The 27,840-nt window shown below is 33.7% G+C and overlaps 1 protein-coding gene across 2 annotated transcripts in view; it reads left to right on the top strand.

Annotated features, from left to right (window-relative positions):
* Window positions 1-27,840, top strand: part of CDH19 (cadherin 19) — a 51,129-nt gene that overhangs the window by 13,988 nt on the left and 9,301 nt on the right. For both annotated transcript variants that reach the window (XM_007460481.1, XM_007460480.1), the window contains exons 5-8: window positions 1,606-1,787; window positions 2,536-2,789; window positions 9,246-9,367; window positions 12,493-12,614. In XM_007460481.1, coding sequence (XP_007460543.1) covers window positions 1,606-1,787; window positions 2,536-2,789; window positions 9,246-9,367; window positions 12,493-12,614 — 680 coding nt within the window. The remainder of the gene's footprint in view (window positions 1-1,605; window positions 1,788-2,535; window positions 2,790-9,245; window positions 9,368-12,492; window positions 12,615-27,840) is intronic.

The raw sequence follows: 27,840 nt of genomic DNA, 5'->3' as shown, positions 1-27,840 counted from the left end.
ACTCTTTCCTCCAGATTAACTTGTTGGCAATTTTTAATTTGTACAATCAAATAAACGGTTCTTTTAATTTTCCCACAATGAGAGACACAGTAGCACAGTTAAACTGTTACTTCCTGAAAACAGCAAAATATTACCAACTTTAAAGTAACATTTCTCCCACTTAAAAAAAGGAAAATCTCACAAAGCAGTCTGTGGAATGACTTGCTATATGCTACTAAGGAAGTCAAGAATCCCTTTAAAGAAAATTTATACTGAACATGCTCCTTTTTTTAATTCTAAAAAGATTTATTCTTTAGGATATTAACACATGTGATTATTTTGTACATTTTAGCATAAATTACAAATGATATATGAATGACTAGTTCTTTGTAAATTTTATGCAAGTTACTTCTGAAAAGTAAAGAGAAAAAACTTCGTTATTTATATCTATGTATTTCAAATATAACTGACATTATTTTCTTGTGACCAAAAAAACAATGGGGTCATCTGACTTCATCTTTCTCTCTCTTTTTCTTCTTTTTAAAATTTATTTTATTGAGATATAGTCGATTTACAATGTTGTGTTAATTTCTACTGTACAGAAAAGTGATTGAGTTATACATATATATAATTCTTTTTGATATTCTTTTCCTTTATGGTTTATCAGAGGATATTGAATATAGTTCCCTGTACTATTCAGTAAGACATTGTTGTTTATCCATTCTATATATAATAGTTTGCATCAGCTAGCCTCAAACTCCCAGTCCATCCCTCCCCCACCCCCATCTTGCTGACAACCACAAGTCTGTTCTCTATGTCTCTGAGTCTGTTTCTGTTTCATAGGTAAGTTCATTTGTGTCACATTTTAAATTCCACACATAAGTGATATCTTATGGTATTTGTCTTTCTCTTTCTGAGTTACTTCAGTTAGTATGATAATCTCTAGGTTCATCCATGTTGCTGCAAATGGCATTATTTCATTCTTTTTTATGGTTGCATAATATTCCATATCTTTCTTTTCCATTTCCACTAATGGAATGGAATTAATGCAATCCAGGCTCAGATTCTCAAAGTCAAACTGTTACCCTTAGAACTCAACTATTTGTTTTTGGACTCTACCATCTTTAATTCATACTTATATTGGGCTGGCCAAAAAGTTCGTTCAGGTTGTTTGTAACATCTTATGGAAAAATCCAAACGAACCTTTTGGCCAACTTAATATTTATTGGTTATTTTAGGTATCAGAGAATGCTTGAGTGAAATTGAAAAACTCTTTTTATTAAATTTAATTTGGCATTGTGGAAGGATACAATAAAAATAAACCTATGGATATTGAGAAGGTATGCATATGAATAGAAATTTGGAAATTATATGTACTGGTGAAAGGACTTCCTAAGATATATTTAAAAGAAAATAATAGATATTGAAAAAGATATGAGAGAAATGTTCAGATTGCAAAAAGATAAAGGAAGAGAGAGAGCAACAGAGAGAGGTATTTAGAACAAGTAATTGGTGAAAAGGGTGGGTATGGTTTGTCCAACACCCCATAATAAAGGGAGGGTGCTATATTTGGGAGTTTTTTACGTTAATTATCTGTGCAAAATATCCTGAATTTTGTTTTTAAAGGTTTATATCGCTTGACTGTCTCTGAATCTGCATCTGTTGGGATGTCGATTGGAAAAATCATGGCATATGATAATGACATAGGAGAGAATGCAGAAATGGATTACAGCATAGAAGATGATTCAAAAACGTTCGATGTCATTACTAATAATGAGACCCAAGAAGGAATAATTATATTAAAAAAGGTAGATGCATTAAAATTATTTGTTTTGCATAATAATGCAAAATCAAATCAGAAATACATATATATTTTGTGTAACCAGTTAGTTTTTGCTTTGTTAAGTAATTAAAATAAGACCCTGTGATTTAGTTTAGGGAGCAAAAGAAAAGATATATTATATGTGCTTTTATAAAAAATTCTAGGTTATTTCATTTTTTAGAATATTAACATACGATTACTGACATTTTAGTATTAATTACAAATAATAATATACAAATAGCTAATTATCAGTTTTATGCAAGATACTTCTGAAAAAATAAAGAAAAAAGCTCAGTTATTTATATTTTATATCTATATATTTCAATTATAATTGATGAGAGAGTTAATTATTACCGAGATCTTTTGAATTATATTGTAGAGTAGTTTTTTTAAAAGATTTTAATATACAGGAGAAACTTTTTGAAATTATCTTAAATAACAGGAAATTAATTCTCAACTCCATATTTATACTCAGAAAAGTATACTTTTAATCCTAAATAAAAAATATAATTATTAACCCAAAACATTTTATAATAGATGTAAATAACAAAATACACATAGGGATTTGCTACACAACTACTTAATGAAAATATCAGAGGGATCCAAGAACATAAGTAGTAAAACCTAACTGGAAAGCAACTGAGACTTAATTTAACAACAAAAACTTTTTTCTTCCTAAGTAATTCCTTGGGTCACTGATACCAGTTTTCTGTGTACACTGCATTTCTTTGCAGAAAGTAGACTTTGAGCACCAGAACCACTATGGTATTAGAGCAAAAGTTAAAAACCGCCGAGTTGATGAGCAGCTCAGGAAATACCATACTGAAGCTTCCACCACTTTCATCAAGATCCAGGTGGAAGATGTTGATGAACCTCCTGTTTTCCTCCTCCCGTATTACATATTTGAAATCTTTGAAGGAAGCCCGTATGGATCATTTGTAGGCACTGTCTCTGCCACAGATCCAGATCAGAGGAAATCTCCTATCAGGTATGTCTGGAAGGCCAGCTTTGCATTACTAAATGAGGGAATACAGATTAGCTTGAAAATAAAATTTCGTATTAATGTAACAAGGATATATCTAGATCTGTATTTCTCTCTAAAGTACTTATAAAATTTGCAACAGTTTAAACAAGTTGAAACAGGAAGCCTCACTATTGGTTAAGATGCAGTGAAATAAGCACTTGAGAACATGTGCAAGAAAGAGGCAATCACCAACTAAAATTAGATGCAGTCAACTCTCTATTAATTGGGGTAAGAAGGTGAGGGAAGAGAAACCCTTGATTATGCCAAATCAGAGCAGAAACAAAGCTGATCAAAATGTGGTTCATCTAAACACTGTTTAATTAAAATGACATTCAAAAATAAACTAAGCTTTTATAGGGTACCGCTAAAGGAGTAAAAATGAAGTAAGTCCAATCAGTTAGAAATAAATTTCTGTGTTGCAATTAAACAATATTTACCATCTATTAAATTAGTCTGTTATATCCAGGTAGTATATTTTCTTTCTTTTTTTTTTTGTATTCGCATCATAGTACTGGTTAAAAATAAAAGCAAAACCTGTTACACGTTTCCTTCCCTTGCTCATCCATTTTCCATACTTTACAGTCCAGGGACTTACACAAACTTCCATATATTTATTAAGGTGCTGGGTACTGCTTTGCTCTTTGGAAGGGCTACTGACACAAAGAAGAGCTTCTTTAAATTTCTGAGACAGACGATGCTCCCACTTTTCCACTTTAATTCCTAATCATAAAATGCTGCCTTCTAATATGTAGATACAGTTCCTATTTATTAGCAGTAACTTTAATAATGAATATAAGTATATATGTGTGTGTATATACAAGTCAGTAAATTAATTGTTTAGATTTTAAAGAGTATATTAACCTGTTTGTTTTTCTGACAATACTAAAGAATACATAATTTAAAAAAATACTTTCATGATTAAAGATTTCATTATATTATTCTTTATAATAATAAAGCTCCCATCTCTGGAGCTCCTTTAAGCGGTGCTCTTAATGCCCTCTCCTCGCGTACTGGGAAACAAAGAGGCAGGAAAAAGTCTCTTGCCTCTTCAGCCCCCTTCAGGCTGTGTTCACGCCGCCAACCCCAGTCCTCTCCCTGGGATCTATGCTCCGAAGCCCAAGCCTCAACTCCCAGCCCCGCCAGCCCCGGCGTGTGAGCAGACAAGCCTCTCGGGCTGGTGAGTGCCGGTCGGCACCTATCCTCCGTGCGGGAATCTCTCCGCTTTGCCCCCCGCACCCCTGTGGCTGCGCTCTCCGTGTCTCCGAAGCTCCCCCTCCGCCACCCGCAGTCTCCGCCCGTGGAGGGGCTCCTAGTGTGTGGAAACCTTTCCTCCTTCACGGCTCCCTCCCACTGGTGCAGGTCCCGTCCCTATTTTGCCTCTGTTTTTTTTTTTCTTTCTTTTACCCTACCCAGGTACGTGGGGAGCTACTTTCCTTTTGGGAGGTCTGAGTTCTTCTGCCAGCGTTCAGTCAGTGTTCTATAGGACTTGTTCCACATGTAGATGTATTTCTGATATGTTTGTGGGGAGGAAGGTGATCTCTGCATCTTACTCTTCTGCCATCTTGAAGCTTCTCCCCCCAGCTTTCTTTTGATTTCCATTTGCATGGAATATCTTTTTCCATCCCCTCACTTTCAGTCTGTATGTGTCCTTAGGTCTGAAGTGGGTCTCTTGTAGACAGCATGTATATGGGTTTTGTTTTTTTATCCATTCAGCAAGCCTGTGTCTTTTGGTTGGAGCATTTAATCCATTCACATTTAAGGTAAATATCGATATGTATGTTCCTATGACCATTTTCTTAATTGTTTTGAGTTTGCTTTTGTAGGTCCTTTTCTTCTTTTGTGTTTCCCACTTAGAGAAGTTCCTTTAGCATTTGTTGTTGAGGTGGTTTTGTGGTGCTGAATTCTCTTACCTTTTGCTTGTCTGTAAAGCTTTTGATTTCTCCATAGAATCTAAATGAGATCCTTGCAGGGGTAGAATAATCCTGGTTGTAGGTTCTTCCTTTTCATCACTGTAAGTATATCATGCCACTCCATTCTGGCTTGTAGAGTTTCTGCTGAGAAATCAGCTGTTATCCTTATGGGAATTCCCTTGTATGTTATTTGTTGTTTTTCTCTTGCTGCTTTCAATAATTTTTCTTTGTCTTTAATTTTTGCTAGTTTGATTACTATGTGTTTCGATGTGTTTCTCTTTGTGTTTATCCTGTGTGGGACTCTCTGCACTTCCTGGACTTGGGTGGCTATTTCCTTTCCCATGTTAGGGAAGTATTTGACTATAATCTCTGCAAATATTTTTTCTGGTCCTTTCTCTCTCTCTTCTCCTTTTGGGACCCCTATAATGAGAATGTTGTTGTGCTTAATGTTGTCCCAGAGGTCTCTTAGGCTGTTTTCATTTCTTTTCATTATTTTTTCTTCATTCTGTTCTGCAGCAGTGAATTCCACCTTTCTGTCTTCCAGGTCACTTATCCATTTTTCTGCCTCAGTTACTCTGCTGTTGATTCCTTCTAGTGTAGTTTTCATTTCAGTTATTGTGTTGTTCATCTCTGTTTCTTCTTTAATTCTTCTAGGTCTTTTTTAAACATTTCTTGTATTTTCCCGATCTTTGCCTCCATTCTTTTCCCGAGGTCCTGGATCATCTTCACTATCATTATTCTGAATTCTTTTTCGGGCAGTTTGCCTATCTCCACTTCATTTAGTTGTTTTTCTGGGCTTTTATCTTGTTGCTTCATCTGGTACATAGCCCTCTGCCTTTTCATCTTGTCTGTCTTTCTGTGAATGTGGTTTTTTTTCCACAGGCTGCAGGATTGTAGTTCTTCTTGCTTCTGCTGTCTGCCCTCTGGTGGATGAGGCTATCTAAGAGGCTTGTGCAAGTTTCCTGATGGGAGGGACTGGTGGTGGGTAGAGCTGACTGTTGCTCTCCAGAGGTTGTGCTTTATAGTATCACTACTGGTGGTTACTTATTTTTTTCTACCAAAAATATTTTAGCTAATAATTTCATCTTTATACTGAAATTAATTACTTTTATTTTTTTAAATGTCAACTATGTCAACTTTATTTATTTATTTAAATTAAAAAATTTTTTCGTCTGCACCACTTGGCTTGTGGGATCTTAGTTCCTGATTAGGGATTGAAATCAGGCCCTCTGCAGTGAGAGTACGGAGTCCTAACCCCTGGACCACCAGGGAATACCCACGAAATTAATTACTCTTGAAAACAGTTTGTGAGAGCCTACAAAAAGAATATCTTTCAATGTCTCTTATGGACGTTCATTTAGAGTGCCTTTTAAATAATATTATGTTTAAATAATAGGTTCACAGATTTCTTTCCATGTGGTATAGTTTGATGTAGCAAATGTTCAATATATATCATGAAAACAAAATCAAATGTATATTAAAAAATCCACAAGAACACATTTCAGGAGGTTTCCCCCTTTTTTTGGAAGCAAAAGATCCATAAAATACTAAATAATTTCAATTTGAGTTTTAATTTGATAATATCTCTTCCTTAATACTCACCCCATGGCAAGATATATAAAAAGCAAAGGGAATGATAATGCAATATCTTTTCCCCTCAGTGATGTTCCACTGCTTGGGAAAAAGAGATTAACACATAGTAAGCAGGGTAAAGTATACCTACTTCCAATAACTTATATTACTCAGCTTTTCCTCCTGAATATCACCTGGTGCTTCTGTGAAGCATAGACATTCCCAGGCTCATTTTCAGCAAGTCTTGGGTGGGATAAGTCAACTGGCTTAACGAAATATTCTTGTCATTGTTAAGAGCAGACGAACTTGAGAAGTAAGTTTGCCTTGGTATAAATTATTATAATAAGCTATATGGTAACTGCTTAAGAAAACTGGGGGCAGGTATGAAGGAAGAACGCAGTATCTAGACCTGAAAGTGAGATGATACAGTTGTTTTAAGGAGCCTAATGTGCTGGGAATTAGAGCTTAGAAGCGGTCTGTAATAAAAACTCCATCATACAATTATGAGAAACTTCACAAGAAAGTTTCCTTATGATTTTCATTTTATCCCCATTCTCTGTCTTACCATATTGTTTAGATTCCACATATAGGGCATATACACTTTTGCCACTACTGTGGATGATTCATTCTTTGGACATTATTAAATTTTCCTTTTTAACTAAGCCTATAGTCAAATTTTATAATATTTTATAAATATAAGAAAGAATATAGTCTCTTCTGTTGGAAAAAGAAGAACAAGTTAAATTCAAGCAAGCAAAAAAAAAGAAAAGAAAGAAGAAAGTAAAAAACATTAGAGCAGGAGCAGTGAAATTGAAAATAGAGAAATACAGTGAAATGAAAAGCTGTTTCTTCCAAAACACTGGTAAAAGTAATCAATCTAACCAGACAACCAAGAGAGAAAGAACAGAATAGACAAAAATTACCATTATCAGAAATGAAAGGGGGCACATAACTATTGAACCCATAGACATTAAACAATATTATAAGGAAATACTATGAACAACCCTATGCCTATGAATTCAGACCAATTCCTTGAAATTCCTTGAAAGAAACTACCAATATTCACATAAAAGGACAAATAATCTGAGTAATCAGGTTTGTGAGAAACAGCCCAGCTCAGGAGCCAGAAGCAGGTTTGTATTTAGTTCAAGAATGACAGGGATATCTTTCACCAGTGGAAGAGGCTGTCTTTAAACTTCTTTCACCTGTGCATTAAAAAAGTACTTTAAAATTCTTGAAAGATCTGGTGGAGTTGCACCTACTTGGGAATCTCTAGGCTTTGTATATGGGCTTGGCTATTATGTGCCTCAGTTTTTCTTCTGGGAAGTGGGAATAGTAGAGGCGAACAAAGATTAAGAACCCAATATAAAGACATCCTTATATGTATGGAAGAATCATTTGTTTCTATCATTCTGTCAAGAGCTCTTAGCAGTGAGAAAACATTACATAGCCACATTCTATTCACTCAGCATTCTTAGAGGAATGAAGAGTCTTTAAAAAAGGAACTGTGAAGCAAACCAAAGATTAAAACTTTATATTTTAAGCTTTTTAGTTCAAGCCCTTTCTAATATGTATTACACACTTCTTTCCTTTCTTAAATGGTGTGTATTCACTATTATTTAAAATGTTACTGATGACTCAGGGTCATAATTTTTAAAAACTTTTATAAGGAAATAATCTCAAACTTTTGGTTGGTTTTATTTGGAATGGTGTATTATAGAAACAGGATATTCTGCACCCTTACTACAAAATATTAAACTACTGTTTTGTTTTGTCAACAAATCTAAGTAGGAAATGTGACCACTTGTGGATATGTAAGCAAATTGCTTATAAAGGTTTAAAAATGAGTAGAGCTAAAACTGAATTCTTTTAAAGCTTAATGCTTTGTAGTTTCTGTTTTAATTTTCCCCTCAACACCAACCTACAAATTAGTGTGATATTTTTAGAGAACTGTCAATTCAAGATTAAAATATTCTCATCTTTTGCCACATAATTATGGTAAATCTCATTGATGTCTTATCAAAATCTTTAGGAATATATATGCAATGAGAAGGCATCACTGAACCCTAGTTATTACTCTTCCTTAATTTTAATTATTGATCATTTACAAGCAGATAAGACATGCTGAGTACTTCAAAGTCTTCTTTCATTGTGGAATTTGAGATTATTTTCCGGGCTTTTGCATGAGAGAATTTTATTATCTGGCTTCTTTCCAAGCATGATCTAATAATAGCACATTACACCTACTATCCTTACTTCCTCACTTTTAGGAGATATGTTTATATATGTATATATGTTTATATATGTATATATAGAGATATGTTTATATGTGTATACTCACACATATATACATATCTAAATATATGTAATACATACTTTATTTTTATTAGATATTATCTAATTATTTCCTTAAATAAAAACAAACATTTCTCATATATCAGCAATCAAGTAACTATAATATTATGCACAGATTTAGAAAGTAACTATGTGGTGTAACAAGGAGACTCAGCAGCCTAAACTGAGAATTTGTTTTACATTGCTTCAAAGGAAAAAAAAGCTTCACAAGCTTTAATTTTTACCCCCGTTTATTTGTACTTCTCTTCATTTTGAAAAAAAGACATTTGCCATTTCTTTTTAACCAAGTCATTCACTTATGAAAATTCTCTTCTGGGAATGAGTGACATGTGTCTAGATTTCACACGTGTCAATTGAAATCTAGAACTGTTTTAGGTTTTTGGTGTTTTTTTTTTTTTTCTGTCTCCATTGAGTTGCATCTTAAATGTAGAATTTACCTTTCTGAAAATTGTTCAGCATTGCATTAGCTGTGTAGAGTGTGGACCTGATAATATTTTATTGCTTAAAAAGAGTGTTATACACTCTTTAAAGAGTATTATATGGGGAAAATAATAAAATTAAGGAATTATTTGTGTGTGTGCAGGTATTCTATTACCAGAAGCAAAGTGTTCAGTATTGATGACGATGGTACAGTCTTCACAACTAACTCTCTGGATCGAGAGATTAGTGCTTGGTATAACCTAAGTGTTACAGCCACAGAAAAATGTAAGTACTCATTTGGGAACCATATATTGGTTCCCCATATTTTAAAAACCATTCAGTAATCTCTAAACATAGAGACAAAAGCTAAAGTGTTGCTGAAATTAGAATTAAATGGTATTTTATATGTCAATTCATACATGTGTATTTATTTATTTATTTATTTAATAATTGTGTTTATTTTTACTTGTTGACAGTTTGCTTTATTTATTTATTTATGGCTGTGTTGGGTCTTCGTTTCTGTGCGAGGGCTTTCTCTAGTTGTGGCAAGCGGGGGCCACTCTTCATCGCGGTGCGCGGGCCTCTCACTCTCGCGGCCTCTCTTGTTGTGGAGCACAGGCTCCAGACGCGCAGGCTCAGTAGTTGTGGCTCACGGGCCCAGTTGCTCCGTGGCATGTGGGATCTTCCCAGACCAGGGCTCGAACCCGTGTTCCCTGCATTAGCAGGCAGATTCTCAACCACTGCGCCACCAGGGAAGCCCCATACATGTGTATTTAATTTATTATTTTAAATTCAAAATGTCTGCACATTCTTACTACAGCTCATTTATATACTTACCACTAAATATCTTCATTTTTATTATGGCAATAAATAATGTTTAATGCAAGAAATAAATCATGGAAAATTCATAAAAACACAAGAAATAAACAAAAAAATCCCTTGAAATTCTAAGAACTTTTAATTATATAATTATATGTTCTTACCATATTTTTCATGAATGCATTTTTAAATCAATTTTTAAAAATTGAATATAATTTTGTAAGTTTTTTCAAACTGGGCATATAAAATATTTCCCAGTAAAATGTGTTCAAATTAAACTCATTGTGTCAGCAGTGCTGATAGTCACATCTTTAATAATCAGTAGTGACCAGTTTTTTTTCACAGAGAAGCTGATGATTCCATTTTCAGGTTGCAAAACATAGATAAAATCATCCCAGTTTACCACTTAGATTGTGTCTTCAGAATTCTCAATCAGAATTAGATCAACCATATTCATTCAGGCTCAAAAGAATGGATAGAACACAATGGAAAGGATTATCAAAATCTTCCCTATTACTTAGTCAATGGTTTTAATATAGTACAGTAAAGGATTCAATTTGTGAGTTTTCAATGTTTTAGATTGCATCCTTTCAAAACTGATTTTGCATAGAATTTTATTAATCGTGTTTACTTTCTTGGCTTGTTCTTTGAAAGTCTTTGAACATATATCTTACTACTCACCTTATTGAGCAGTAGGCTGATGAGACGGTGGAGTACAAAGCATCTCTTGCATACTTTTTGTCATACATTGAATAGCTCTTTGGAAACTGCAGAAGGGCTGGGTCTGGGTTTTGAATTTTCTGTTTAACTAAACGATAAATGATGGTGAGCAAATATTGCAGGGGAGTAAATGCCTGCTGCACAGAAGAAATGACAAGGCTTTTGGTGTCAGAAAACACAAAGATGTTTGTCTAAAAGCAAGAAACTTTTATTCATTACATATTTCAGAGAACAAATTATTTATATCATTACTTACAAGACTGCTGAGGAAAGAATTCAAATCAGTTCAAAGAAGGACTGGACATCTTTGAAACATGTATTTCTATGTAAAGTAGCCTTCAACTATTGAAAGAGCATGTTTTAATGAATTTATGTAAATAATTAGCCACTGTAATCTTATTTTATATATAAGGGGAATTTTTTGTAAGACTATATCATTAACTTCTGTTAAATTAGAAGCACTACAATTTAAGTTATTAAAAAGCAGAGTCTTTAAAATGTGTTATTTGTATTGTTAGACACAAATATTGTGTCCCCTTCTCTAAGAAGAGGAAGGAAGGAAAGACTTTTCCCTAATTTTCAACAGTTAGAGTTAAGCCCCTTTTTAAAAAAAATTTGTATTTGCCCTTACGAATTACAATTGCAAATATAATGCTTTGTGATTTTAAAAGAGAGAGCATGTAAGATTATAAATAAAAACACTGATACAAACAAAAGAAACTCCCTCTCCCCACTCTTCAATGTATGTACCTTCCCATGGCTTTTTAAAATAAAAAAGAAAGATTTAAAATAATGATATACAAATATGCAATACCTTATGCTGCAAATTGTTTTTTAGCACTTCACAAAACATCATGTATATCACTTCTGGTTAGTAGTTAAGTAAAATAATAGTATTTAGTGTTTATTGCTTATTTATATAAGTGATCTTCTAAATGTTTCATATGTATTAATTCATTTAATCTTTATGACAGCTCTATAAGCTTGTTACTAGTATCATTTCCATTTTACAGAAAACCAACTGAGACAAACAGTGGTAAGCATTTTTCTCAAATTGAGAACCAAGATTAAAATACATTTTTAAAGTTCATGATATTACTACATGTGTTACATTGATGTATTCATTTTTAATAAGCATGCACAATTTCATAGTTTGGTGGTAATTTATTTCCCCAATCCCTTTTGGGTTACTTCCAGTTGTTTGTTTGGGATGCAAACAATTCTGGAATAAATAGATTGGATTACATACTCTTATATATTGGTGCCTTGGACTGTAGCATAGGTTTCCCAAACTAATGACTGGGTCAAAGATATGTGTAGTTTAACTTTTACTATCCATTGCCAGATTAGGTTCTAGAAGGGGCTAACATCCCACTATTTTTCATCCTTCCACCATCACTGGCTCTGTGTTTCATATTTAACACAAGGACTAAATCATCATTCTCCTCATTTCTGGTGAGCAAGCGCCTTTGTGAAAGTTATGATAGAGCAACACATCTCAACTGCAGGCATTTTTGCCTCCTAGGACATTTGACCATGTCTGAAGACAAGTTAGATCATCACAACTAGAGTGGAGGGTGCTCATGTACCTGACTATCTCCTTTACTTTTACTACTTTTCCTCAACAGCTCCTACAGTCCATGGCAGATACAAGGCACTAGATAAACACTGGTTGAGCTGAATGTGTTGAGAACATTTTTCTAGGCTGTATTGTTGATAAATAGATGAATTATATACCTATCCTGTCCTCAGCTTTTATTCAAGTAAAATAAAAATGTACCACGTAGCCTCTAATGCAGTTTTCATGACCATTTTTCCCCTAAAGACAGCATTAGCATTCTTTATTTTCATTCTGTTTATTCAATTTGCAGACAGTATAGAACAGAATTCTGCAGTCCCTGTGTATGTGCAAGTTCTCGATATCAATGATCATGCTCCTGAGTTCTCCGAATACTATGAGACTTACGTTTGTGAAAATGCAGTCTCTGGTCAGGTAAGAATCCATAATAAATTGCCGACATCGAAACATTGCCTTGTATTATATAGAATAACTTTTGCTATGTATTCCTCCCACTTTGAAATGATAAAAATAAGCGTTATTTAGCTATACTAATTTCATGCTTTAATGCTGTAAATTCTGTATAATTTAAATTTCTTTCTTTTAAAAAAATATGTAAACTTCACATTTTCTACTTCCAAATTCCTCAAATGTTTGAAAAATCTGCTAACAGTCAGGATTCAAGAGTAAATCCTTTGTACTTTGTCAGTTCTTGAGAAATGAGTGTTTGTTTTTTCTACTCACTGCTCACTGACAGTGAAAGCATGATCATAAGAGTCTTTGGACATTAGGTACAGAGGAAATAATAGCAGAAGCCAGAGCAGATGAAATTTCCTACAGCACAGTTGTCTGACTTCAATGTTAAAAAAAACTTCAATGGTTTTTCCAAAACTAGCACATACAAGTGCAAAACTCCCTGGCCTCATATTTATCACTGTCTTTGATTTGGTCACAATTTTATCTACCTTGATTTAAAAAAAAAAAAATCTTGTTCATACTCTGAACTGCTTGTTTTTTAAAACATAGATAACTTTCTAATTTGTAGTTTTGTTCATATCAACTCTCCTTTCTGAAATGTCTTTATTTAATTCTGTTTAAATTTTAACTATATTGCAAAACTGAACTCAAATTTACCATAAGTAATCTAACCAATTTTAAACAAATAAATAATGTTGACAATGTCCCACACATGATTCTAGCAAACACTATAGCATTAACCCATTTAATTCTCAAGAAATATATGAGGAAAATATACTACATGCCTCATTTTCCAGGTGAAGAAACTGAGGCCCAGAGAAGTTACTTCCTAAGAAAAAACAGAGAGATATTTTATCCCAAGTGCTGGCATCAGAATCCATGCATTTCATCATCATGTTTTTGCTCCCTATCTATACCTAGTTTGAATAGATCTTATACATTTGTCAAACAAGTTGTCTCTAGTTTTGCATGTTTTCTAGATTATAAGATATTTGCGAGTTTATTTTGATATTCTTGATAATAATAATTAGTTGAATAAATGAACAGAGCATGAAGACTATGTTTCTCGAAACAATGATAGGGTATTTTTCTCTACAATTCTCTGTAGATATACATTTGAATTTATTAACCTATATGTGATATTTAAAACCTTTAGTGTGATAAGATCCCTTAAGGAGAGAGAGTAGACAGAGAAAAGACTAAGTCTAAAGACTGAGACCCAGATACTCTGTAGTAAGTACTGGGAGTTGTAAGGAGCAAACCAGGAGAGTGTGGGAGCCTAGAAACCAAATAAAGAAAGTGTTCCAAGGGGAAGGGAGTTATTACCTTTTTTATTTACTGCGTACAGGTCAGGTAAAAGCAGAAAAGAAAAGGTCCATTCAAATTCAACAATTTGGGACTTACTAGAATATTTGTAGGTAAGAAAGTATATGATGTCACCCAGGAAGAAAATATAAAGTGAGAATATGAACGAACATAGGGCAGAGCCTTTGGGGACAGCAATATTTAAGGATTTGCTAAAGGAAGAGAAGCCTGCAAAAGATACTAAGTAGGTGTGACCAGTGAGGTAAAAAGGAAACAAAAAGATTTTTGATGTGGACATGCATAGAGGTGATAGTTTTTGAAGGAAGAATTGTCAATAGCCTCCATTCCCACTATTTCAGGGGGAAAAACAGCTCTCACAGTTCACCATTTGGTCATTTACTTAAAAAAAATGTATTTTATACACAATTCACAGTTATATAAAGAGACAGTGCAAAACAACTTTATTAAAATGTGGCAAACCAAAGTTGCACCGGACGCTTGTTAAGGATGCCAAGGAAGATGTTATTCAAGATTATTACAAAGGTCGAGACTATTGCAATAGGGGAGAGAGAACTTAAATCTATTGAAACCAAAAGCAGGAGAGTTTTTAAACACTGGTGTGAGCTAGTGAAAACGTCCTGGAGGGCACATCAGCGGAGAGGTTGGTCAATGTGATTAGACCATCTACGTTTGCTGATTGACTCTAGCAGAAGTTAGGCTCCCAATCTCCCATAGAGACTGGGAGATAGGGGCCCTGTCTTTCTTGATGATTACATTTCAGAGGAATGTTTTCCAGGTGGTCTTTCTTGAGAAAGACCATCCAGCATTGTAAAATGGGAAAAGGCTGGGAGAAGATTTATCTCTATTCCAAAGGGGCAGAGAAAATTTTTTTGATTAGAAGTTTTCTAGTGTAATTGTTCTAAGAAAATGTACATCAGGAGTCTCTAGTTAGGGAGAAATTTGTCTGCAACTGAGCCAAGCTGAGGGTACTGTTATGGCCCTCCTGATCAAATGTTAATAAAATGAAAACATGGCAAATACATATTTGTCAATATATAATACTTTGAGAAGTTTTTAAAAACTTTTACAGCTCATATTTTTGCTGGAGAATGGCTATCTTCTTTGTTCCATGATTGCAGAGCATTTAATCTTTAGATTTATAAAAAGCAAATAGCATAATCAATCTACTTAAAAAGAAATATTCTATTGCATCCTTTTCCTTCCAGTTACATTTGGATACATTCTGTCTTCACAAATTTTCAGGATAAATCAAATAGATTTTGCTGCAAAAATTTTATAATAGATGAAAAAACACTGTCACATTTAATTTTAGCAAAACAGAACAGCCCAGATTCTCATTAAAAAATATTCTGTAAGGAAGTCCTTCCTATTGAATGACTAAAAGGATGATTACTATATTTTCTCTTTATCCTTAGAATCATATCGTTCACTCATTGATTCTTGATTTTGAAAATATTCATGTGTTCTATCTTCATCTGAGGACTCACAGTCTAAAGCTTTGCTTACATGATCAATTTCACCATCTTCTTGAGTCTATAGTGCTGGCTTCTGCTTTTGGTATTCATCTTCTAATTCACCTAAGAACTGTGAAATATCTTCCTCTGGCAAATTTATTTTGTTTGTCATTATGGATGTAAAATTTTAATTTTGAATTTTCTACTGTTTTTAATGAAAAACAATATCAGACTAAAAAGATAGTGTATCATTGCTTTTATATCTTTTTTGAAAGATGGTACAATACTTTGAGCAATACATTTACAAAAAAGAATGATGCAATGGGAAAATTTATTTTATTGTTGCATCAACCTTCTAGACCATTCATCATACAAGTTTTATATAAGTTTTAAAAAGCACATTGGGAAAACTTTATGAGTAATGATGAAATTTGTAGGATGATGAAATAGGCATAAAAAGAATCATATCACTAAGTTCTTATGATGTATCCTAGATCTATAAAAGTATCCAGTGTGACCATTCAGTAATTGAAGATAGGGTTAATTTATTTATTTAAAGATAAATTGATATTTCTTCATTATTTGGACACTTCTAAGAATTAAAAAAAATGAAATACCAATGTTTAGAAATAAGTATAACTGCTCAAATAGTAACACAAATACTAATTTTTGGTGCAATGAACTCTAAAACTATTCTGAGAGTTAAACTCTGCTGTGGAAGAAAAATGTCCATTGGATGCAGTGGCATAGAGTTCTCTTGTGACTTGCTAAGAGTTTAAATGTAAACCAACATTGAAAATCTATGAAATTCTATATTTTTATAATTTTACAGATGTGTATATTATGCTTCAAAAATTTAGGTAACTTTTTCAGCATCATATAGATTATAAGTGGTTAAGCAGGGATTATCATTTATATCTATGTCCAAGAATGATGCTCATTTTATCTATGCCCTTCTAATCATAAAGACTAGCTATCCTTAGATTACTTGCTCAATCCAAAGAGAAACAGGAAAAAGGTTTTTCTCTTTCTGTACTCATAAGTAATTACATTTACAATTTTAAGGACAAAAATTAAAATAAGGTCAGGGGCTTCCCTGGTGGCGCAGTGGTTGAGAGTCTGCCTGCCAATGCAGGGGACACAGGTTCGAGCCCTGGTCTGGGAAGATCCCACATGCCATGGAGCAACTGGGCCCGTGAGCCACAATTACTGAGCCTGCGCGTCTGGAGCCTGTGCTCCGCAACAACAGAGGCCGCAATAGTGAGAGGCCTGCGCACCGCGATGAAGAGTGACCCCCACTTGCCACGACTAGAGAAAGCCCTCGCACAGAAACGAAGACCCAACCCAGCCATAAATAAAAAATAATAAAAAATAAAAAAAAAAAAAAAAATAAGGTCAGTACAGCTGATCCTCACCTCCTTCCCGGAATGTGTACTGCTCAAATTCAGAATAAGTCACATTGATCAGCCCTATATTACAATGAGTTTCCTTTAAGGAGGAAGGCCAGAAATCATCAAATAGTTCTTAGAGGGCTCATAGATGTCATTATCAAACCAAGGAGTTTTTCCCAGGTCTATATGTACCTGAAAGAATGGTACATAGAATGGCTACCTATAATGTTCTTCCACTCAAATTCAAATTCAAATTCAATGGGAATTCAAAATTCCCACTGACACTGCTACATACACTATGATTTATGAACTGAAGCCAATTCAATGGATGGACAATTTGAGTTCTGCCAATATGTGCAACGTTACCATACATACTTTCTTCCTAGCACATGGCCATGACCTTATTTTAATAACATGGAAAAAGAAAAAATAATATGAGCATTAGGGCTATCATGGCTCCTGGATTGTCACGGTTTCCCCCATGTTTTCTTAGATGTTACATGTGGAATCAGACTAACTTACACTCATATTTCTGGTCTGAAATTTACTGGGTAAGCTTCCTTCAAGTACAACTAAAACAAAGCACCAAATATTAATACATACCTCCCAGAGTACCAATACAAACTTTCAAAAGTGCTGTTAATTTCTTACTCATTCCTAAAAGTTTGATAGTAATGTGTGAACGTTAAAACTTAATGGATTAAGCTCTCAAAAAGTATTTGCTTTAAAAGATAATAAAGCATGTCTTGTGTAACTGAATGGCTTTTATGTAGAAACCATAATTATTTTAAGTTTTATATCTGTATAACTAAGTTTCATAAAAATATTACAAAGGGTAGTGAAAGTTACTTGTTTATCATAATCTTGACAACAAAACCAAATGGTGCTGATAAGTGAAATATTGTTAAGAGCATTCTGTTTAAAATTTTTCAGAGGGAATTTTTTTTTATTAAAAATAAAGCATAAATAATCAATAAAATAAGGAAGTGGCTACACCATCAAAACATAAAATGAGAACTATACATGTCACATAGTGTAAATTCCGGGTTAAGCCAAGAGAAGATGAAGAAACAGCATATACTTCCCCAGATGGCAAACAGGAAATTTGGGTGGTGAAAACAGAGAGGAAAGAATCTCACCTTTTGATTGCAGATGAGAAAGGGAATGTAATGAGAAAGAGGAACATTTTGCGATACACCTCTCAGCCTGAGGTTCCCCAAAGTTAATTGCTAAGAATAAAATATAGAGAATATGTAATTTAGAAAATATTGGAGTGAGAAACATAAAACTTCTTAATAGTAAAATCTGAGGGGAGACTTTGTGCCAAGGACAACAGACTTGGTGTGAATTTGTTTATACTAAGAATCCCAAAGTGAAGTTCGCTCTTTTTTCTCCCACACACTCTCCTTCCCCACACCACACACACAAAGAGAAGTCCTCTTTGATGTTCAAAAAACCCAGAGCCATGCTAGTTTAAAAAATAAATACATGTGCATTTGCATGGGTACACATACATACACTCAAGTAAAAACAAAAGAAAAGAATGTAAGCAATCTACATCACAGATTTATAAATGGGCAATGTTAAGAAAAATATATCTTCAGAATTTGTATCCATTTCTGTGTACTTTAGACATGACCTATTTATTAGTCTTTGATTGCTTTCATCGTTTTTGGTACAGCAATATGTTCTAGGCTCTGCCACTTACCAATTTATTGCTTCCTAAGATGTACATTCATCCTTCACTACCTGCTTAAAACGAACTGGCACTGTGAAACTATGATAATGGATTGGCCCATTAGAGCATCTTTTATTGTGAGTGCAAGGTTGAGTCTTGTCAATAAAGGGCACTGAATGCACATTGCAGGAGGAAAAGGGCTCCTCTTCCTAGTTCTATGTGTGTAGCATTTTTGCTTTTCCCTTTCTCATGCTGAACGGTTGACCAGCTAACTGGATGTGTGGAAATATATGTATTGCTTTGCCTAGCCACAAGCACAGTTCCCAAAATCCCAAATGTACATTCCCTTGGCGACCATAGGACTCCAGCCCAGGCCAGGGGAGGTCTTACAGCCCTGCCAGTGTCATCACTGTGTGCTCCAGGCCTTGCACCTGCAGTGGTCTCCCAATTCCCTCTGCATTTCCAACCACCAGCCCACTTGTACCCTGGAGGATTATCCATTTTTGCCTGGAGAATGTGGACTGGTTCTAGCCCAGTAAATTCCTTTGCCGTGCGTGCAAGATGCCGCAACCACACCTCCTCCAAGGACATCTGAAGTTTGTCTCCCTTCCACATTTGTCTGTCATTAGATGATTTCACTGAACCCCAGAGTACCCTTTGGAGTTCTCATTACATCTTTATAGTTACTCCCCTATTATAGCTTAATAATTCTTTATATTAAACTTCCTTCATTTTAATTACTGTCTCTCTCAATTGGAACCAGACTGATACATAGGATCATTTTATATTTCCTGTTCAAGATCTCAAATCAGTTATTTTTCCAAGATTCTGTGATATTTTTAGTGGAGAATTATAGAAAATGTAGATGCAATATCAGTAAATAAAATTGGGATATCTGTCCATGTAAACCAAGGAAAACCCTGCTCTCTCTTTCTCTTACCCTACTATCTTAGCTCTCTTCTTATCTCTCTCTCATATTTTTAATAATATTGAAGACCACTGTAAGGAAAACTCCATCTCATTTTGTTATTTCTTTGCAAGTTTCTTTATTTTCTTCAGTTATGTACAATTAATATATTTTAGAGAAAGATAGGTATGATAATTTTCATAGGTCCTCTTTAATTAGAACATTTATAAATATTTAGAGGTAAATAATTTTTTCTCAAATTGCAAAAGATAATCCCACTTATATTTCAGCACTAGTTAGGATAGTTCTGCCATAAACGTGTGTACAATATATATGTACACAGCTATGGCAAATAACGTGGGCTTTTTGACCAAAACACTTCATCTAAATGTCTAATAGAGACTTGAATCCTAGGACTAGTACAAGACTCTCTATTCTTAAATGTAATAGAATTAATATGAAAAATATTATAAGGTGATGATACCCAAAAGATAAAAAATCAATTTTACATATCACACACTCTCAGAAACTTAAAAGACAAAGGATGAAGAAGCAAATTCTATTTAAAAAATAAAATGATTGAAAGCAGTGTCAAATTTAGTAAATGTTTTCCATTATAAGTAAATATATTCACAAATCCTATACATTTTTGGTATATCAATAAATTAAAAATAAAGGCAAAAGATAGAGGGAAAATAATTATTTGCAAAAACTGAAGAAAAAGTGCTTCTGTTATTAACATATAAGAGGGCATGCTGATTGATAAGAAATCATCTTATTAAAAGCTGGTTCCTTGATACTGATGTAGTAACTGTCTTTTGGAAATACTGTGAATAAATTTGTCAATAAATAAATATACAGGTACTTTGTATCCATTACAGATGACATGTTAATGATTTGTCAATGTGAATGTTTTCCCTAGAATATAGTGGTCCTATTGAAGTTTATCCAAATCATTTTCTATAATAGGTATTACTATAAATTAATCTATTTTTCATTTTTATCAAAACCACATTTTACTGTATAGTCTTTTATAATAGAATCTACTACTAATATTCATAGGAAGTGAACATTTTTAATAAATTGATTTATAGAAAACATGTTTGTAAATTACTTATGACTAGAAATACCAAGTGAGTATATAAAATGAGTATAAAATATAATTTAAGCATATAGATAATTTTACTTAATTTAGGAAAAACAAACAAAATGAAAGATGTTTTGGAATACCAATTACCTAATAAATCACCTTAAAACCAGTAAAAGAAAAGCAGTCTTTCTAATTAGCTCCTAGATTATTAGAACAACCAGACTAATGAGTCTTGAATTAGCACAATTTGAAACAATTATATTCCAGAACAATCAGTGTCATCCTATAAAAGCAACATTTGTCCTTATCTTTATTTTGACACCAAGATTATCAAATTTTTAAAACTTGGGTTGAAAAACAATTAGGGAAAAATGCTTTGAATTGTGAAACTTGTTTTTTAAAGCTTATAATGTGACTATTTGTATAAGAATTCATGAGATTTTCCATGAGCTTTGCTGGTTCGTTTTTTATAGTGCAGATCTATGAATAAGTAGGAAGGGCAAAAGTATCGCATTTTAAAATTATTAAAAATTTCCCTAACAAACTTCAACAAATATATCTATATCTTAAAACCATGTTCTATTATATATACAATATTTTCTTGATTATTTCAAATCGGGATTTGATTGTTTTACAAACATTGGTAATTTGTTACTGATGAATTTATTTTGAGATACTGAAGATTGCTTAACTGTGCTAGAACGTCAGAAAACTAAACAACAAGCCATTTTCTTTCCAGCTAATTATCATTCTTGGCAACAAAGTGACCACAGAGTCAAAAAAAAGTATTTATTAACTCAGGCTTCTCTAGCTTTTTTTTTTTTTCTTTTGAGTGGTATTGTCTACTACACTTTTTTTTTTTTTTTTTTTCCGGTACGTGGGCCTCTCACTGCTGCGGCTTCTCCCGTTGCAGAGCACAGGCCCAGAGGCCATGGCCCACGGGCCCAGCTGCTCCACAGCATGTGGGATCTTCCCGAACCGGGGCACGAACCCGCGTTCCCCGCAGTGGCAGGCAGACTCCCAACCACTGCACCACCAGGGAAGCCCTCTACTACAATTTTAATTTAGTCTTAAGCAATACATGTACACAGCTTTCCAATGATAACTGTGTGTATTTGTGTAAGTTTGGTGGATTTGCTTCTCTTAGCATTTGAGAAAAAATGAAAAGGATAGCAAAATACTTTTTCTTCCCTTTATTCTCTACCTGTTGTCCTTTGTTTTTTATTTGTTGTATCTTGTTTTGTTTCCTGTTTTTGAGAGACAAAGTGGTCCTTTAGAGAGGATTACAATGAACGTTTGTTTTCTAGTGTTAATTTGGGGCATGGTATGGACTGATTGGTATTTTTTAATGTCTAAAAATCAGTTATGTAATTCAAATATGTTTCCCCTCCTGTGGGAATGAAACATCAAAAACGACAGTTAAGCAGCAATAATAGAAAGATTGCCTGGCGTAATAGCAAGAGAACTTGACTAAACTCATCCACACTAACTGAATTCAGTGATAATCTAACCATGCTAAATACTGGTCTCCTCATATGAAAAAGAATGATACAACTTTTGCTCTACAAAAGGGTTTAGTAAAGATAAAATACTTAAAAAATACTATTAAATGAGAAAATTGGTAGAATTGAACTTTATTCAAAGTAATTTTGTAAATACTAACAGCAGCAAATGTTTAAGAGTAGTGTCATACAAGTTCTTAACATGGGGCCCATACCCTTCTAAAGAGATTCTGATGAGCTATGAGTCGTCTGTGTACACTGGATAGTGCATAGAAACAACACTGTCACTGTGTATGCAGATGAGGGTGGAAGCAGGTTAATGTCTCTCATTCAATGCTTAAAGGAAACTACTACTTATAAAATAAAAATTGAAAGTTATATAAACCAATATAAACATATTGATGTTGGGGTTTTTTTTATTGGAGTTTTTTTTTTTTTTTTTTTTTTTTTTTTTTCTTGCGTTATGCGGGCCTCTCACTGTTGTGGCCTCTCCCATTTGCGGAGCACAGGCTCCGGACGCGCAGGCTCAGTGGCCATGGCTCACGGGCCCAGCCGCTCCGCGGCATGTGGGATCTTCCCGAAACGGGGCACGAACCCGCGTCTCCTGCATCGGCAGGCCGACTCTCAAGCACTGCGCCACCAGGGAAGCCCTACTGGAGTTTTTATGGTCAGATTCTTGATTTATTTTGATTGGTTTGAAACATTAAGCTTTTTAAAAATCTCTGGAGCAATAATTCAATAAATTGCATTTATCATTTTTCTTTCTTTAAGTTAATATTTGTTTACCAAATTATTTTATTTCAAAACTATTGTTTGAAAGACAATGAAATGATACCTTTGAGAATGCAAATCAAGAAAAGGAAAGAATAATTAGATAAACAGGAGTAAAAATTAAATCCCTACTTTATAATATGATATTTGTGTGTTCTAATAATTTGAAAATCCGGATGATATGAGCAGTATTGGGGAGAAGATACACAAATACACTTAAATTCTCAAGTCTTTTCAACAAATTTTGCTGTTGCAAATGGGTATATTCATAGGGAGGAAATGGAAAACTCTGTCTTAACCTCACACCTTATACAAAGATTATTTCAAAATGGATCATATATTTAAATGTCAACCTAAAACAACAAAAGTTTTAGAGGCAGAGGAGAAAAAATTCTCTTCTATGGCTAGGCAAAGAGTTCTTAAATATGTCACCAAAAGCCCAATCCATAAGAGAAAACATATTCAGTATTTTTAGGAGAATAACAAAACAATATTTTAAAACCTATTGATATTTTCCTTAGATATAGTGATATAATATACACATAATGTAAAAATATGTGTAAACTTTTCATTTGATGCTAAGAAGTCCTTTGACAAAAACTTAAATTTTGGATTACAAATAAAATGAGTCAAAATACACACGTAATATAAATAGTAAGAATGAAATAATGTACTCAAATCAATAGTCAAAATCTCACTTAATACTGAAACACACATGGTAGCATAATTTAAAACAGTAATGAGAAAGGAATTCCTGTTTTCCACACTATCGATGCATAGTGTTCTGAAGCTTAGGTCCACACAATAATATATAAAATACATACAAAACAGAGTTACTGAAAAGAAGAAAATTTATTTGAGAACATAAGATTATCTAGTAAAATACTGACAAATAAATATGACAGAATTTTAAATTTTCTTAAAGCCACATTTAAAAATATTTTAAAAAGAGGAGAGGTTGCTATCCAACAGGCATAAGGCTTCTGTTAAGCTGGGAGAATAAGCTCTAGAAATCTGCGAGCGACATTGTCTCTATAGTTAACGATACTTAAAAATGTGTTAAGAGGGTCGATCTCATGTTAAGTGCTCTTATCACAATTAAAGTTTTTAGTATGTCAAAGAGAAACTGATGAAATTAATTTTAATGTTTATTTGACACAATATATACAGAATATTGTGATTTTCACATGTAATGAATTAAAAATCAAAAGGGAAATATTTTATATGTTTTCTCATACTATGAAAATCACTCCCATCCCATTTCCCACAGGCTCAAACAGCTGGACAAAATGACAAGTTAAAAGGTCTCCTATATCTATCTGCTTTGGGTAGATAATAACATTCATTATAGAAAATCAAAATACCGGAATAGCTGCACTGTATTCTGGAGGAAACCAGACATTTCCTTAATGACCTATGTTGGTAAACAGAAGTTTTATTTCTGTTCTTAGTGTGTAAATGGCCAGAATGGAGAGGAAGGAGAAAATTTTTCATTGGTTTTTGCAAAATGTGAATATAATAAATGAGCTGACATTAGGGCAATTTGTCTTTTCTGTTTGGTGTAAATAGTTATTTTTCAAATTAATTCCCATTATCTTGACTTATACCAAATCTCTTTTCCAGAAGTAAAGTGTAATAGCAGTGATTTTTAGATTCTTTCATACCAATACACTGTCTAACGTAAAGACATTTACATTGTCTCCATGTAAAAGTATTCTTTTGACTAAATTTCTGTGATCCCACAGGGTGACCCCTGGTTTCTCTTCATCTTCCTTTCTCTCTTGTGTCCTATACTTTTCGCTTTTTTCAGACTCACTCTTCCTGCTATCCTCCACAAATATGTCTTAAATACAGTTCATATTCAAGTGACTTCTAGATCTTTATGCCAGTTCTTTCTATTGTATTTTAAGCTATATGTCCAACTAATTAGAGAAAATACTTACTCAGGTGTCCTATGGTCACACCAGATTTGTTCCCAAGCCCGCCTTTTTTTTTACAGTGTCCCCAGCAAAATTACTACAGTTCACCAAGTTGTGCAAGAAAGACAAATGGATATTATTGCTAATTCTTTCGAGGCTTTTATTCTTTATATCCAATCAATCATTAAGTTCAGTTGATTCCATCTCCTAAATTTTTCTGTAATCTGTCAATTGTACTCGATCTCCACTCTTACTAAGCTCACAAGGGCCAGCAACACTTGAGCAGTGAACCTTAGTTCTGCTGAGGGACGTTCCTGTAAAATCAAATGTTGAATTATCCGATCTCACAGCCGACATGCAGAGATATACTACAGTTGTTCATTAGTTATCGTTAGGTAAGCCTGTAGGCACGTAAACCGCTTCTATGACAGTCAGTTTTAAGTTTTGCGGCAATGGTCAGAAGAATATATTGTGTGCCTTCTTAGAAATGATAAAAAGACCTTACTTTGGTGACATTGACATACCCTTAGAGAAAATTGCGGACCTGGGAAACTGTATCTCCATCTGGAAGCATGTTGTACCATCTTCAGTTTATGCAAACACTTCAATAATTTATATGTACTTTCTCATTTAAAATAACTTACATCCTATCACTGATTGATGTTGTCTTTTTGTATAGCACATCCAGGAGTTTTGTTTACCAACTGGTTGCTCCCAAGCTTGCTAACTACGTTTTCTATTTTCATACCCACACTAAGGATGTCCATAGAATGAGCCTTTTAAAATTTAAAACTTCCCCCAATAATTTGGGATTCTAAATAAAAATAATTTTGTCTTTCCCAGTTTAAGACTTGTGAGTGGCCATTGGTGTGAAGTCCAAACTCTGCAAAATGCCCTCCTTAAATAAATGTTTGTGTGGCCACCGATCAACTCTGAAGTAAAATCTAATTTCAGTTTAGATGCCAGGTCCTCTGACCCCAAAAGTTTAAGTATTATGTACTTTAGGTGTTTTATTATACGCTTTTATTCTGTACTTTAGGTATTAGGTCCTTACTCAACACTCTAAGTTTGCAGTCCTGCTTCTACCTCTATTCCACTAGAATGTAAACAGTGGTGAGAGAGACACTCTTGACCCCAGCCACCATGGGACACTCAGACCTGAGATGACGTGGCATGTTCCAAGTGTCAATGAAATATTTGTTAAATGGATACATTTGGGATATTAATTAGATATTTTCATACTTTAATTTTAAATTTATATATGATGATGTTATGTGAACTTATAAAGAATGGTTAAAATTTAATTTGTCAAAGGAAAATAAAAAATAAATATATTGAGATAAAAATCTAATAATGTATAATTTGTAACAGAATATGGGTAGATTGCTACAAGTTAATGGCAAAACATTGCAATATCTATGGCTTTTAAATACATCTAATAAAATTTTGTGAAAACTTATTTTTTTAAAACAGAGTAGCTCTGCCTCTGTCTAGGACCAAAATATTAGAATATCATGAGCATCTCAACATTTTTCCCCTAAAAACATTCTAAACAAAGGAAGAAAACAGACTACAGACTCAATTATCTTGTGGCTCTATTATTTTATTAATTAGCACTTTGACCTTTTGAACAGGTGTTCAACAACATTTTTGAATTCTATAGATTTATTTTGTCAAACAGATCTGATTTGGAATCTGATTTGGAAGTACTATAAGAAGTGACGGTCTTAACTACATAAGCAATTTCAATAAGATTTTTAAAAATCCTTCCACATATTCATTTACTGCAACTCCTACTTTTTGGTTAATTAATATAGCTTGCATTGAGAGAAATTATTTATTAAGCACATTTCAAGGAATTAATAATTTACATCAATTGATACTCAGTACCTGTGTATTGATTTATAGTTTATAATTCAATTTATAGTTCATAATAATTCAAAAATGTGTTCCTCAACTAACCTTGGAAGTAGGTTTCACTGATATCTGCCATTAGAGGTAAGGAAACAGACTCAATTGAGTTGTTTGCTCCAAATCACAGTATATAACACTTGCTTATTGACTAGCTTTCAAAAAATTGCATGTTTAACAAAGGCCATAACTATAGTTTGTGGAGAAATGAGTATTGGACTGATTTAAAATCAGGCTATTTAATCTGGGAATGACATTTTAGTAAGCTGGTCCATGGGTGCCTCTTTAAAAAAAAAAAAAGCCACAATGAAAGGTAATTAATAGAAGGAAAATGATTATATGTCTTCCTTGATTATCTTTAAATATCTTACAATTTTATTTGTCAATTATATCTAAATAAAGTTGAAAAAAGGCTCTGGGGGGCACATATACTACTCATATTTCACACCAGCTGTTGCATCAGCTTACATTCAAATTCTGACCCTGCAGTTTTACCTACCTAAGATATATAACTGACTTGAAGCTTAATGTAAGAAAATATAAAGTTGGGACAATGATAAGGTTTATTCCACAAGATTGTTGCAAAGATCAGCTATGGTAATATACAGAACAATCCCGGCCAATAGGTAAGTTCTCAGTGAAAGGTGGTTATTGTTATGTTCTCTATGCTTACAAAATATATTTCCATTGTAGACTTCAAAGTAGTATAGACAGGAAATCACATGTACTGTGTCAGAGGGAAATTGGACAAAATTCTGCCCAGAGAGCAAAGAGAAATGAAAAAGCTACAGTTTCAGAATTTGTCATAACACAGCTGTTCTTTGTATGAGCTTTGCATTTTGATTTCTTTGCTTCTCTCATAAATGTATAAGGCCAGATATAGGCTCCAGGTAAATAGATACAAGTATATAGTTTAGAAATCTAACCAATACAACAAATAGGGATTTTTCTTAGAATTTTATTTGAAAATTAAAATGAAAAACTTTCCATTGTTATATTAAAATGAAAAATCAATATCCTCACTCAAGACTTGAAGGTAGGGCTTCCCTGGTGGCGCAGTGGTTGAGAGTCTGCCTGCCGATGCAGGGGATGCGGGTTCATGCCCCGGTCTGGGAAGATCCCACATGCCACAGAGCGGCTGGGCCTGTGAGCCATGGCTGCTGAGCCTGTGTGTCCGGAGCCTGTGTTCCACAACGGGAGAGGCCACAGCAGTGAGAGCCCCGTGTATCGCAAAA

This window comes from Lipotes vexillifer, unplaced genomic scaffold (genome assembly GCF_000442215.2).
Source record: "Lipotes vexillifer unplaced genomic scaffold, Lipotes_vexillifer_v1.1 scaffold483, whole genome shotgun sequence".
Lineage (NCBI taxonomy): Eukaryota > Metazoa > Chordata > Mammalia > Artiodactyla > Lipotidae > Lipotes > Lipotes vexillifer.
The sequence above is the reverse complement of the archived record's forward strand: the minus strand, read 5'-3'. Positions and strand labels throughout refer to the sequence as shown.